Raw genomic sequence first — 13,047 nt, 5'->3', positions numbered from 1 at the left:
ATAAATAAATAAATAAATAAATAAATTCTGCTCATTAAAAAAAAAAAAATTTAGAGGTCAGACATTAAGTGTTCAGTAAAATTATGTGATTTCAGGGCCAGCCAGATAGCTCAGCAGATTAAAGTGCCTGCTTAGGCAGACACAGGGACCCTCCCCCATTCTGTGCTGGCCCCGCCCCCAGGGCATACTGACACTGCAATTGAGACTGGGCTTGGTGGCGCTCACCTGTAATCCCAGTGCTTGGGAAGCTGAAAACAGGACAATCATTATGAGTCCAATCTGTATAATGAAACCTTGCAGACCCTTTACTAAATACATTTTTAAAAAACGTGATTTCAGTGGGCCGCTCCACCGGTGCCTTACCCAGGGTGCCCTAGGTGCTCTGCCAATGGCCTCTGCCAGTCCCCTGGGAGCCGCTGGGCGGCGGCCCTGTCCTAGACGCTCCAGGGGGGCCCAGGGGAACTGACGAGGCTCCAAGTCTAGCCCATGCATGGGAAGCAAGTTAAGGATTAATATGAAGCTCAGAAGCAGATAGTGCCAGACAACGAGCAGTACTTGGTACACATTTGGTTAGCGTGGCAGCATTTCCTTCTCCCACTGCTGCTGAGATGGCAGAAATTAGTCAAATTCAGTATGAAATGGAATACACCGAAGGTATTAGTCAGCGAATGAGGGTCCCGGAAAAATTGAAAGTCACACCACCAAATGCTGACCTGGAACAAGGATTCCAAGAAGGAGTTCCAAATGCTAGTGTGATAATGCAAGTTCCAGAGAGAATTATTGTAGCAGGAAATAATGAAGAAGTTTTCATTTTCAAGACCAGCGGATCTTGACCTTATTTAGTCGACTCCTTTAAAAACCTCTGGTGAAGAGCATATGCAATGTGTTAATTATTGAAACTGTCCTACCAATTTGACTTGAAACTGTCTCATTGCTATTTGTTTCTCAATAAAATTATGGAGAAAAAAAAAACCCTCTGGCACTAAAAACACCTCATGTACTTACACTAAGTGAGAGACTGCTAGATTTTCTGGATTTAGAAAGACCTCCAACCCCTCAAAGTAATGAAATCTGTGCAGTTGGCAGGCTAAAAAGAGAGCGCTCTATGAGTGAAAATGCTGTTCCCCAAAATGGACAGCTGGTCAGAAACAATTCTATACCCGTGTTGCGCGGTGGGTCTGCTGCCACCACTTCCCATCCTCATCATGACAACATCAGATACGGCATTTCAAATGTAGATGCAACAATTGAAGGAGCAGCAGATGACATGACTGTTGTAGATGCAGCTTCATTAAGACAGATAAACTAAACAGACACCTACAACTTCTAGAAGAGGAAAAATGTGCTAAAAGAGAAATGGTCATGTATTCAATTACTGTTGCTTTCTGGCAGCTTAATAGCTGGCTGTGGTTTCTCCACTAGAGGTAACATCAATGCTCAGATATATTGTCTCAGCTGCTGGAAATACAAAGGATTTACAAACGTCTTTGTTTCTGTCTTTGCAGTGTATGCAATTTTATATAGCCCATGCCCTAAAAAAATGTTTTTCTTCCAGAAAGTAGGGGAAAGGACCTATATTTGTATAAGTAAGGTATATTCTGTTCCTCTGCTGTATTCTCTTTAAGCTAGTTCTGCAGTGACATCTTATGTAAAATTCTTTTGCATGTTTTGTAAATAGGTTCTATTTTGTTTTTTTTTTTAAATTGGTTTTTAACCTCATCAGTCTACACAACTGATTCTCTGAAAGGGAGAGAGAATGCATCAGGAATGATTTGGAAGGGTATCTGGAAAGAAAATAAGTGTTTTGTGCTGCTTACCACTAGTAAGCAGTTTTTGCGTGTCATCCTTGCACAGGGGCCATGCTAATCTTCTCTGTATCATTCCAATTTTAGTATATGTGCTGCTGAAGTGAGCACGAGTAAGTAGTTTTGATAATAGACATTTTGGCACCACCTTTCAACATTAACACTTGACATCATGGTCTGGTACCAGATTTAAGAAAATCAAACCACCTAATATGTCATGATCACCTGTACAAATTAAATTGATTCCTAACAGTACAGAAGTAATATATGTGGTGTGTGTGTGTTTTTTTTTAATTTTAGTTTTGCAGATACTTTTGTATGAAATACGTTTTTACTAAGTTCCTGTGTGAGCAACTTAAAAAAAAAAAAAGACTAAGGTACAAATGTAGTGTACTTAATAAACTGTCAACCAAAAAATGTCATTTCATGTTGATATCAAGCTTCTATTATTGAAAACTTTTCTTAATTTTTTTTATATAAAGAAACTTGTTTCCAAATGATTAACTTATTTGTAAATGATTTCCTTTAAAATTACATATTAGGGACTGGGGAGATGGCTCAGTAGAATAAGTGCTTCCCTGGCAAGCGCAAGGGCCTGAGTTCAATCTCAGGTTCCAGAAAAAAAAAAAAAATTACATATTACCAAAATAAGAGTATGTTAGGCCTAATGACTCCAGCATACCCTACTGCTGTAGTTCCTAGAGTGAGACCCACCTCCAGGGACTGGCAGATAATTCTTTTTCTTTTCTTTCTTTTTTTTTTTTTTTGGTGGAACTAGGGATTGAACTCAGGTCCTTGCTCCTTCTACTGAGTCATCTCCCCAGCCCCTGGCAGATATTTGTTACAAATTGGAAAGCTTATTGCTCTTATACATAATCATTTTCTATTTCAGTGAGTTTATTGGTTTAATTTTGCTTGTATGTTAAAGGCTATTTTCTTTTTTCTTTTTTTGCTCCGAATGCCTTCAGGGCAGGTTTGACTGGCTTGAGTTGTGGGGCTCGAACCACAGCATCCTGAGCCTGACAGCTTTGTTGAATTAGTCACTTAAAGAACTGAGCTAAGGGGCAGGCCCCCTAAAAGGCAGAAGGGCTTTTTTTTTTTTTTTTTTTTTGGTGGCTCCAGATTGCCTCCAGCGCTGGTCTGGATTGCCTTGAGTATCTGGGTATTGAACCACCGCTCCCAGAGACTGACTGCTTTGTTTAAGCAGGCACTTAAACAACTGAGCTAATGGGCGGGCCCCCATTAAAGGCTATTTTCATCACATGCAGAGATACTCTTTTTTTCTTTTCTTTCCTCTCTTCAACTTTGAGATCTTTCAGGGGTGAAGAGGTGAAGAAATACTATTCTCCAAAGGCACTGCCCACAAAGAAGTCATCTGCCATCTCTGGGAGAGTTCCCAGAACCACTCATCTAGTGAAATATGGAGCTTCACATGCTTTGACCCGACGAAGCCGGTTAAGAGAATTGTGCATCAGGTGAGCTTCTTGGCTAAAATTAGGGAATAGTTGTTATTTTCCTATGTCAGTTAATTGGAAAGCTTGATGTTTGCTCTCTCTCTCTCTCTCTCTCTCTTTTATTTTTGGTGGAACCGGGGATTGAATTCAGGCCCTTGCGCTTGCCAGGGAAGCGCTTATTGAGCCATCTCCCCAGCCCCCTGATGTTCGTGCTTTGTAACAGAGTACTCAGATAAAAAGAAAATATGGGATTTGTGGACATAAAAAATTATTACTGAGGGGCTGGCGAGATAGCTCAGTAGACTAAGCACCTGTTTAGGCAAGCACAGGGACCGGATGTGGTGGCACATGCCTATAATCCCAGCACTGGGGAAGCTGAAAACAGAAGGATCACTATAAGTCCAAGCTGCACAGTGAGACCCTTTAATAAATATATATTAAAAAATTACGAGAGTGTTTCATTTGTGTTCTCCAGTTGTATCCCACACAATGTAAGCTATAAAGATTGTTTCAGAAGAAGTTTTTTTTTTTTTTTTTAAACCTAGGATAGGGTCTACAGGTTGTTCAGGGTCTCACTACATAGATCATAGATCGGATTCATAGTGATTCTATTTTCAGCCTCCCAAGTGCAGGGATTACAAGCATGTGCTACCACACTGAGTCTCAATTGCCATCTCAGTGTGCCCTGCAGGCGGGACTGGCATGGCACATCTGGGATTGAACCCTGGCTGCTGCATTCTGCCAAAGCAGGTGCTTTAGTCTGCTAAGCTCTCCGGCCGGCCCAGAAAAAGTCTTAACATTGTCCAAGACAAATGATCATCCATTTATTAATTCACAAAAACATTTATTAGGTACCTACTATGCCAGCTGTTACACTTTATGCTTAGCATTTAAGGTGTATCAGCCTTGGCCCATGACCTCATGAAAATTTAAAATCGGGCAGGCTCATAGGCTGTGAAGCCACAACAGTAAAGTATGGTAAGTGCTATGAGCAGAAGGCACATGAGCACAGGCACACATGACAAGTATGGTCACACTGGTTTACGAGCAGTGACTTTCTGGAAAAGTGGCATTTAAGCTGATTCCTAAAGGATAACATGGGGCCGGGGAGATGGCTCAGTGGAATAAATGCTTCCCTGGCAAGCACAAGGGCCTGAGTTCAATCTTCAGTTCAGCCAAAAAAAAAAAGGGTAACATAAGAATAAGAGATGTAAAGGATGAGGAAGATTTTTTCCAGCTGAGTCCAAAGATTGATTCAATAAATCCGTGTGTGTGTGTAAGTGTGTTTATGTGTGTATGTGTATATTAGGCACTGTGCTAAGTCCTGGGGATGCTATTAGACATGGTCCCTGCACTGAGTGGTTCACATTGTAAAGGAAATGACTGTGTGCTGGTGTCATAACATTATATAAGGGGTATGAACAGTGTGCTGAGTACAGACCTCTTTATGCTCTTTGGATTGAGAAAGGTCTGGGTTAAGTGGACATTTGTTAGCAACTTTAGACACAATAATATGAACAAAACATCTATCATAGACTTACTTTTCTTCAGTGAAAAAATCTTAAATCTTTTCTTCAGTGAAAATCTTAAATCTTTTCTTCAGTGAAAAAAAAATACCTTTAGATCAAAAATGTCTTTGTTTGTACAGGGTCTCATTATACAGATCAGACTCATTCTGATCCTCCTGTTTTCAGCCTCCCAAGCACTGGGGTTACAGGCACATGCCATCGCACCATAGCACCCAGTCTCAGTTGTGGCTCAGCATGCCCTGGGGGGAGGTCGGCATGGCATGCCGGAGATTGAACCCCCAGTTCCTGCGTCTACCTAAGTAGGCGCTTTAACCCTGGCGCTATCTGGCCAGCCCTGAAAATGCTTTTAGAAAGTATATTTGGTGCAATATACTTGAAGGGCCAGCCAGATAGCTGAGTCGACTAAAGCACCTGTTTGGACAGGCTTAGCAGCAGGGGTTTAATCTCCCGTATGCTATGCCGGCCCTGCCCTGGGGACACACTGAGACCGGGACTGAGTCTGGGTATGATGGCCCACACTTGTAATCCCAGCGCTTGGGAGGCTGAAAATAGGATATCACTAAGAGTCCGATCTGTGTAGTGAGACCCTGTAGACCCTGTACTAAATACATTAAAAAAAGAAAAAAGAAAGTAATCTACTTGAAGTTGAGCGTGGCAGTGCATACTTATGATCTCAGCACTCAAGAGGTTGAGGCAGGAGGACTGGGAGTTTAAGGCCATCTTGGGTTACACAGTAAGTTCAGGGCTAACCTGGCTGAACTACAAAGTGAGACCTTGTCTTGAACAATAACAAAGTAATCTGTTTGATTTTGGCTTTATATATCTGTCCCTTCCTCTCCTTTATTTGGTGTAATATTAGCTATATCACCTTTTGACTCATACTAATGTTCCTTCCCCTGGGACTTTAAAAGGTTCCTCTCCTTTCTAGAAAAGTTATGTAAGCCAAGTGGAGTTCAAGGTGTGTATATCTTTTCTTTCCTTCTTTCAGATGCGTGGCCAGAAAATTCTTGTATTTGTGGATTCAAATGACTTTTGGAAGAGTTTTTCCTTCTAAAGCCAGGTAGTATTAACCCAGAATGCCAATTTTTTTCTGAGCTTATTCTGGATTTTTATTTTAAACATTTGTGTAACCTTTATCATGGCTTGTGTTATTACATTTTTTCCTCTTATCCTTCTGGCCTCCTTCAGGTGTGAACAGTACTTACTATAACCATATAAATATTGTGGGTCACTCAGCATAGGAACCAAATCAGAAGCCAAATTGGAATTGGAATTTGAGCCTTTATTTGCTGAACTCAGGGCCGTCAGTCAGTTCTTAACAGGCGAAGACTGATCTGCCCCTAGCCCAGGCAGCAAGGAATTTTTAAAGCAAAAAAATCATGACTAAGGGGTCTTTCACAGTTCAGCAATATATGCAACTTGCCCAACTTGCCTGTGTAGGGGCTTGTTGAGCAAGCTATTTGTACAAGATACATCTTATGCTGACTGTGATTACAGGAATTAGATTAGGGAGAGGAGGGGGCCAGTTACTTGTTACTAAACAGACTTGAACAGAGGGGAGAACACATCCTTAGAGTAGATGACAGGAAGCAGAAGGGAACTTAATAGTTTTCCATAGTTATAGCACAAAAGTAAGTTGACCCATTAGAATAATATAGTGGTGATTTCATGGCCATTAGTTGACCGGATTAGGGTAGGAAGGAATCATGTGTAAGTAAACCTGGGGAGTTAAGACCTCTCGGGGAAAAAAGGATTCCCTAGAAGTAAATGAACTCATTCAGGGAATTAGTGATTGGCACTGGCAAAAAGAGTGAAATTTTAGTGAGGAGCATATCTCTCTGCCACATTCTACACTTTATGCTCGTGTATGTCTGATTTTTTTTTTTTTTTTTTTTTTTTTTTTATGCTATACTTTGTGTAGACTACCACCACACACTGCCGCACTTTTTGGTTACAACTGCTTTGAGGTGCTTGGCTAAGGAGAGAGTACCAGATGTGGGGATCACTGAGCATGCCGCATTGGGATCCACACAGGCTGTGTTTTGGGGGGAGGATTGGTAGCTCTTGAAAAACTGAAATGTAATGGGAAGTTCTTCCTTTTCTCTTTACCATCTCTTGTACACTTTTCCTTTTTCGTAATTCTTGTTGGTTTCTGTTTTATGAAACTTTTTTTGCGGTTTTTAGATATTGAACCCACTGCCTCACACTTGATAGTCAAGAACTCTACTGCTGACTTTTATTCTAGCCCTAAAATCTTTACTTTGTATGCCTTTTTTGGGGTATTGTGCTGTTGTTGACCCTCTCCTTCCCCTTTTTCTTAAGATTCAACCCAGGGCTTTTGCACTGAGCTGTATCCTAGACCATTTTTATTTTTCAGGACTGGGTTTCACAGTATGGCCTGATAGCTCAGTGGACTAAAGCGCTTGCTTAGGCAGAGCGCAGTGCCTTGCAGGCCCCGCCCCCAGGGCGTGCTGAGACTGCGAATGAGACTGGGTGTGGTGGTGCACACCTGTAATCCCAGCACTTGGGAGGCTGAAAACAGGAGAGTCACTAGAGTCTCATCTACATAGTAAGACCCTGTAGACCTTGTCCTAAATACAGAAGAGAAAAGGAAAAAAAACAAACAAAAAACCTGGGTTTCACTAAGTTGCTAAATTGTCCACGTTGTGCTTGAACTAGTGATCCTCCTGCCTTAGGCTTTCAGAGTGCTGGGATTACAAGCATGTGCCACCCTCTCAGCTTTATATCCTTCTTTGTGTGTCTAGAGTGATTTACTGCAGTGGCCTTAGTCCATTTTAGCTACAGGGATTAGACATCCCTCCCTTCTCTGATTTGCTGTCTCCTCCTGGGCCTTGACCCTGTGCTGCAGTACCTTGTTAGCTCTCAGTCTCTCAAATAAATTTATGGGGTGTGGTGGTGTAGCTCAGTGGTGAAACCTTAGATTTAGTCCCCAGCACTGAGAAAAATAATTTTTTTGGTCCTACTTTTCTTATTTTCTGAGAGAGTTGCTCCCGATTGCATAGTTTGCCAAAAATTAAATAATTTGCCATTATTCTCTCTCATTTTAAAATTCAGCTGAGCTAAGTTATATACTCTTACTGTCCTAAAGAATGTAATATGTAGCTATAACTATAAACATAACTGTCATTTTATTTTCTAGAAAAGATTTCATAAAACAGGCCAATGTCCTATGAGAAAGTAGGAAGAAAATTTTATGTATATTTTTAAATCTACAAAATGTTATTTTCATTTTGTACAATGTTCACGTAGATTTATTCATTTAATAACCCTTTCAGTTCCTCTTTTTTTGTTCCTCCCTCTCCAGGTTTTTATCTGTGGTACTTTTTTATTTTTTTATGATTGTAACATTTCTTAGTATTTTCTCTAGGGGTAGGCCTGCTAGTGATTAATTCAGGTTTTGTCTGTATAAAAATGTTATTTTACCACTTTAATTTTGAAAGGATATTTTCAGTGGATATAGAATTTTAAGTTGCCCCCAACAAACACACACATACTTTAGAGGCATTTCATTGTCTCACAGCTGCCATTTATAAATTGTTCATCTGGGGCCAGGGCTATGGCTTGGCATAGTACCTGCCTAGTATGTGTGAGTTCTGAGTTTGATTCCCAGTAGCAAAAAAGAAAGATCAATAAACTGATTATCTACTTTTTGTTCTCTGGAATTCATTCTTTGGCTTAGTTTTTATATATTTATTTATTTATTTTTAAATTTTTTTAACATTTATTTATTTTGTGTGTGTGTGTGTGTGTGGCCAGCTCAGCCCACCAGGGGGCGCGGCTGGCTGGCATGTGGTGCTGGGGGATCGAACCGCGGTCCCTATGCTTTTCCAAGCTTGTTCCAAATAGGTGCTTTAGACCACTGAGCCATCTCTCCAGCCCTTTTTATTTATTTTGAGACAGGGTCTTGCTATGCAGTTCAGTCTGGCTTTGTGCTCACTTTTGTAGTCCCCAGGCTGGTCTTGAATTATCAGAGATCCTCCTGTCTCAATCTCCCAAGTGTTGGGATTACAGGCATGCACCACCACATCCAGTTCCTGGGCTGCACCTGGAGACGGTACAGCATGGGTAGGGATCAAACTCTGGTCCTTTTGCTTGCCAGGTAGGTGCTTAGGCCTCTGAGCTATCTCCTCAGCCCCTTTGGCTTAGTTTTTAGAAGAGTCTTATGTGTTGGTGAGGATTTATTGTCCTACATTTTGTTTGTTGCTTATTTGGAGATGGTAGGTTACAGTTTTTTTGTTCTCTGGCCTCACGTTTGTGGTGTACACTTTTTGTTTATATAGATGTTTTTTCTGCTCCTTAATCTTGATCTCTCCTCTTCTTTCCTCTCCTCTCTTCTCCTCTCACCCTGTTTGGTTCATTTTTTGTTTTGTGGGACAGGGTCTTGTTCTGTAATCAAGGCTGGTCTTGAACCTCATTGTAGTCCAGATTGGCCTTAAATTCACAGCAGTCATCCTGCCTCAGCCTCCTGAGTGCCGAAAGTACAGCCATATGCCACCACTCTCAGCTAATCTTCTTTTTCTCATAAAATACTCTGTCCATGTTTGACCTCAAATATTTCTCTGGTAGAGACCACTCAGTGGCATTAGTGCCTACCTGGTAAGCACAAGATTATGAGTTCAGTCTCTGGTGCAAAAGAAAAAAATCAAGTATTTCTCTGTTCATTTGGTGTAAAATTAGCTCCATTGAACTTGTAGGATCTGGCAAGGTTCAGTTAAGCTTTCCTGATTTCACAGAGCTTCCTTTTCAGTTGTTTGTGTTTAAGGTTAAAAAATGGGGGCTTACCAGGTATGGTGGTACTAATCTATAATCCCAGTAATTAGGAAACTGAGGCAGGAGGAACACTGAGTTCTAGGCCAGCCTGGTCTACATCGTGAATTTCAGTCCTGAACTAATAGTGAGACCCTGTCTCAAAAACAAAAATCCAAAACGAAACAAAAATAACCCTTATGTGTATATATGTGTGCATATATAAATGTATGTACATGGCTTCCTGTTGTATGGGATATTGTCTCAGTTACTCTTCTCTCCTTGCTGGGACAAAATAACCAACACCCTAAATTAAGGAAGGAAAGGTTTATTTAGCTCACAGTTGGTGGAAGTTTCAGTCCATATTCAGCTGGCTCCAAGGCAGAGTGGCACATGACCGAGGGCAGCAGTTGATAGCAACATGAAAGAGCAAAGGGAGGGGCAGCAGCTCTGAAGCTAGCAAGCCTCTCTCCCCACCTTACATTGTAATGCACATTATCCACCCCAGGGCTGGGGTGTAGCACTCAGACCTGGAATCACACCTTTGGATCAGGAGTTAATGACAAACTCCGAACTGCCCCAAGACTGTATGAGGCTTCAGGACAACTTGACACAAACCGTAACAAATATCTTGATTCCATCACTCATCAGTTGCTTCTGGCTGCTTGGATGTTTTTGCTGCCTTCTGCCTGCCATGAATGATTTCTCCTCTGTGATACCCTTCTGCCAGCTGATGATGAGCTGAAACATCTACCAACTGTGACCTAATTTTTTTTTTGTGAACTAATTAAACCTTTTCTCCTTCAACTTTGGGTATCAGGTATTTTGTCTCAGCAAAGAGAAAAAGTCAGGTCTTCTCTTTTAGTGTTTCTTTGTCCCTTGTCTGTTCAGTTTTTCTTCTATTCCCAGGTGTTTCTCCACTGTGCAAAGTCCTGTCCTACAAGAGTACCCTGCAATTTGGTTATGAGACTATAGAAGTTGGACTGCTAGCTGCTTTCAGTTCTTGTGTGAACCTTGGTACCTGAGGAGACAGAACCCCTGTGTATCAGTGACTGGTGTCACTTGAGCCTGCATTGTTTTGTTTTGTTTTTGAGATAAGGTCTCACTATGTAGCCCAGGCCAGCCTCATACTCACAGTGATCCTCCTGCCTCAGCCTGACATGGGCTGGGATTACAAATGTGCATCACTATGCCTAGTAAGTTTGATGAACATTAGTATCAGCACCTTAACTCGCTGTTCAGTTCATTCTACATTGCCAGTTCTGTTTACCAACAGTGGCCCACTGTATGCTTTATTATTATTATTATTATTATTATTATTATTATTATTTTGTATGCTGTACAGGTCAGACTGGCCTTGAGCTCACTTTGTATCCCATGCTGGTCTTGAACTTGCAACAACCCTCCTATTTTTAGCCTCTCAAGTACTGGGATTACAAGCATGCACCACCACACCTTGCCCTACTCTGTACTTTTTGGGTTTTTTTTTTTTTTGTATTTTTTTAGGGAAGGATCTACAGAGTGTTCAGAGTCTCACTACTAGAAGTCGTAGTGATCTGCCTGTTTACAGTGTCCCAAGAGCTGGGATTACAGGCACAGGCCACCACATCCAGTCTCAATTGTCTTCTCACCACGCCCCCCAGGGTGCAGCCAGCATGGCAGGCCTGGGGATTGAACCCCTGGCCCCTGCGCTTGCTTGCAGGTGCTTTAATCCACTGAACTATTTTGGCCGGCCTTTTACTCTGTATTTTCTTTTTCTTTTTTTTTTTTTTACTCTGTACTTTCTAATGACTTCTTATTAGTTCTTTTCTCATGTTCCTAAATGCCATCTTCATTTCTTTTATACCAGTGGTGCTGCCTTGCTGGGCTTATTATTGAGTGTGGTTTATCCACATCTGCTTGCAATTTAGATTTATGGGAATAGCTTATCACCTAGTTTTGCTATAACTAGTACATAGCTTTTGTTTCTAACTGTACAATTCTGTATTCTATGGGGATTCAGAGAATGAACACTGTGTTACCCCTGCCTTCACTTTCTCCAAATTCTTTTCATACCTTATTGTATTTAATCTATATTTGACCCATATTTCATTAGGAACCTTTTAATTATTTCTTATTTTATAGTACTGAGTATTGAACTTGGGAGCTTGTGCTTGCCAGGCAGGCACTTATGCTGCCGAGCTATATCCCTGGCCCAGGAACCTTTTAAAAGTTAATATCCATTTATAGTCTAAATTTTGGGGGAAGGCTGATTGTATTAGTTACAAATACACTTGACCTTAAGAGAAAGTCTGACAGCATCTTTTTTTTTTTTTTTTTTTTTTTTATCTTCTGACAACATCTTGAATCAACATTTGTTTTGTCTCATAAGCAGTCTAGCAGGCACTGATACTGTTTAGCTGTTCAAGGCCATCAAAGACCCAGACTTTTAGTTCCTGTATAGTGAACTATCCTCAGCACATTGGATCTTTGTTGTAGAAGATGATACTACGTGGTACCAAGATAATTATTCTAACCTCAGACAGAAGTAGGGGAAAAGGGTGTTGTCACTGTGATATGTGTCTTTTTTCTTTTTCCTTTCTTTTCTTTTTTTTTTTTTGGTGGAACCCGGTGATTGAAATCATGTCCTTGCGCTTGCCAGGGAAGCACTTATTCTACTGAGCCATCTTCCCCGGCCCCTGTGATATGTCTCTTTATCAGGAAAGGAAACTTCTAGAAGCTCTTGGGTATATTCTACCTCTGCCTCATTGACTACAGCTTTGTCACTGGCTGTCTTTAGCTACAGAGGAGGGTGAGAAATAAATCTTCATTAAATTTTTCGAGACAGTTGCTGAATTCTCAACTCTGACCTTGAGTTTAACTCTTGCCTAGGAGGCCCCTGACAGCTGGGTGAAGCAGGGGCTTAAGAGGTGTCTGCCATGTTAGCCAATGACAGTTACAGATGGCCACAAGTTAGGCTCCTTTTTGTTTTTTTGTTCTAGGGAAATTTTGTTTAGTTAAGCATGATAGCAGATGCTTGTAATCTCAGCACTCAGAAAGCTGAGGCAGGAGGATCACCTCAAGTTCTAGTCTAGCCTGGGCTACACTGTGAGTACAAGGCCAGCCTAAACTACATAATGAAGCCCTGTCTCAAAAAAACAAAAAGTTCTCTTTTCTTTGCTCTTGAATGGTAGCAGTATACCAGAATACCTGATGTAATTTAGGATACTTGAATTTTGGTTTTTACCCCAGCCCTAGCTAATTGTTTGATCTGAGAATAAGCTAAATTTGGGCCTCAGTTTCTCAGACTGTACAATGAGAGAGTAAAGATACTTGTCCTCTAAGCATCTTCCTAAATTAGATTTTTTTTGACATCAGTTATTTTATTTTAAAGAAAAAAAAAATAAAAACAATGGTACAAAATCTCAAAACAAGATTTTAGGAGAGTAACAATGGTTAGTACATTGTGTATTGTTACTGCCAAAGTAGTTTCTCATATTACAAGATATAGGT

General features: G+C 40.8%; 1 protein-coding gene and 2 pseudogenes across 1 annotated transcript in view; 2 read left to right on the top strand and 1 right to left on the bottom strand.

The window, feature by feature from the left end:
* Sfi1 (SFI1 centrin binding protein) overlaps positions 1-13,047 on the top strand; it is a 116,963-nt gene that overhangs the window by 19,078 nt on the left and 84,838 nt on the right. The window contains exons 3-4 of the mRNA XM_023705857.1: positions 3,116-3,280; positions 5,777-5,848. Of these exons, the coding sequence (XP_023561625.1) occupies positions 3,116-3,280; positions 5,777-5,848 (237 nt within the window). The remainder of the gene's footprint in view (positions 1-3,115; positions 3,281-5,776; positions 5,849-13,047) is intronic.
* On the top strand, positions 463-1,422 carry LOC101564167 (annotated as a pseudogene).
* Positions 1,816-1,916, bottom strand: LOC111813850 (annotated as a pseudogene).

The sequence above is a fragment of the Octodon degus genome, unplaced genomic scaffold, assembly GCF_000260255.1.
Source record: "Octodon degus isolate 3935 unplaced genomic scaffold, OctDeg1.0 scaffold00230, whole genome shotgun sequence".
Lineage (NCBI taxonomy): Eukaryota > Metazoa > Chordata > Mammalia > Rodentia > Octodontidae > Octodon > Octodon degus.
Note: the sequence above shows the minus strand (reverse complement) of the source record. Positions and strands in the feature narration are given on the sequence as shown.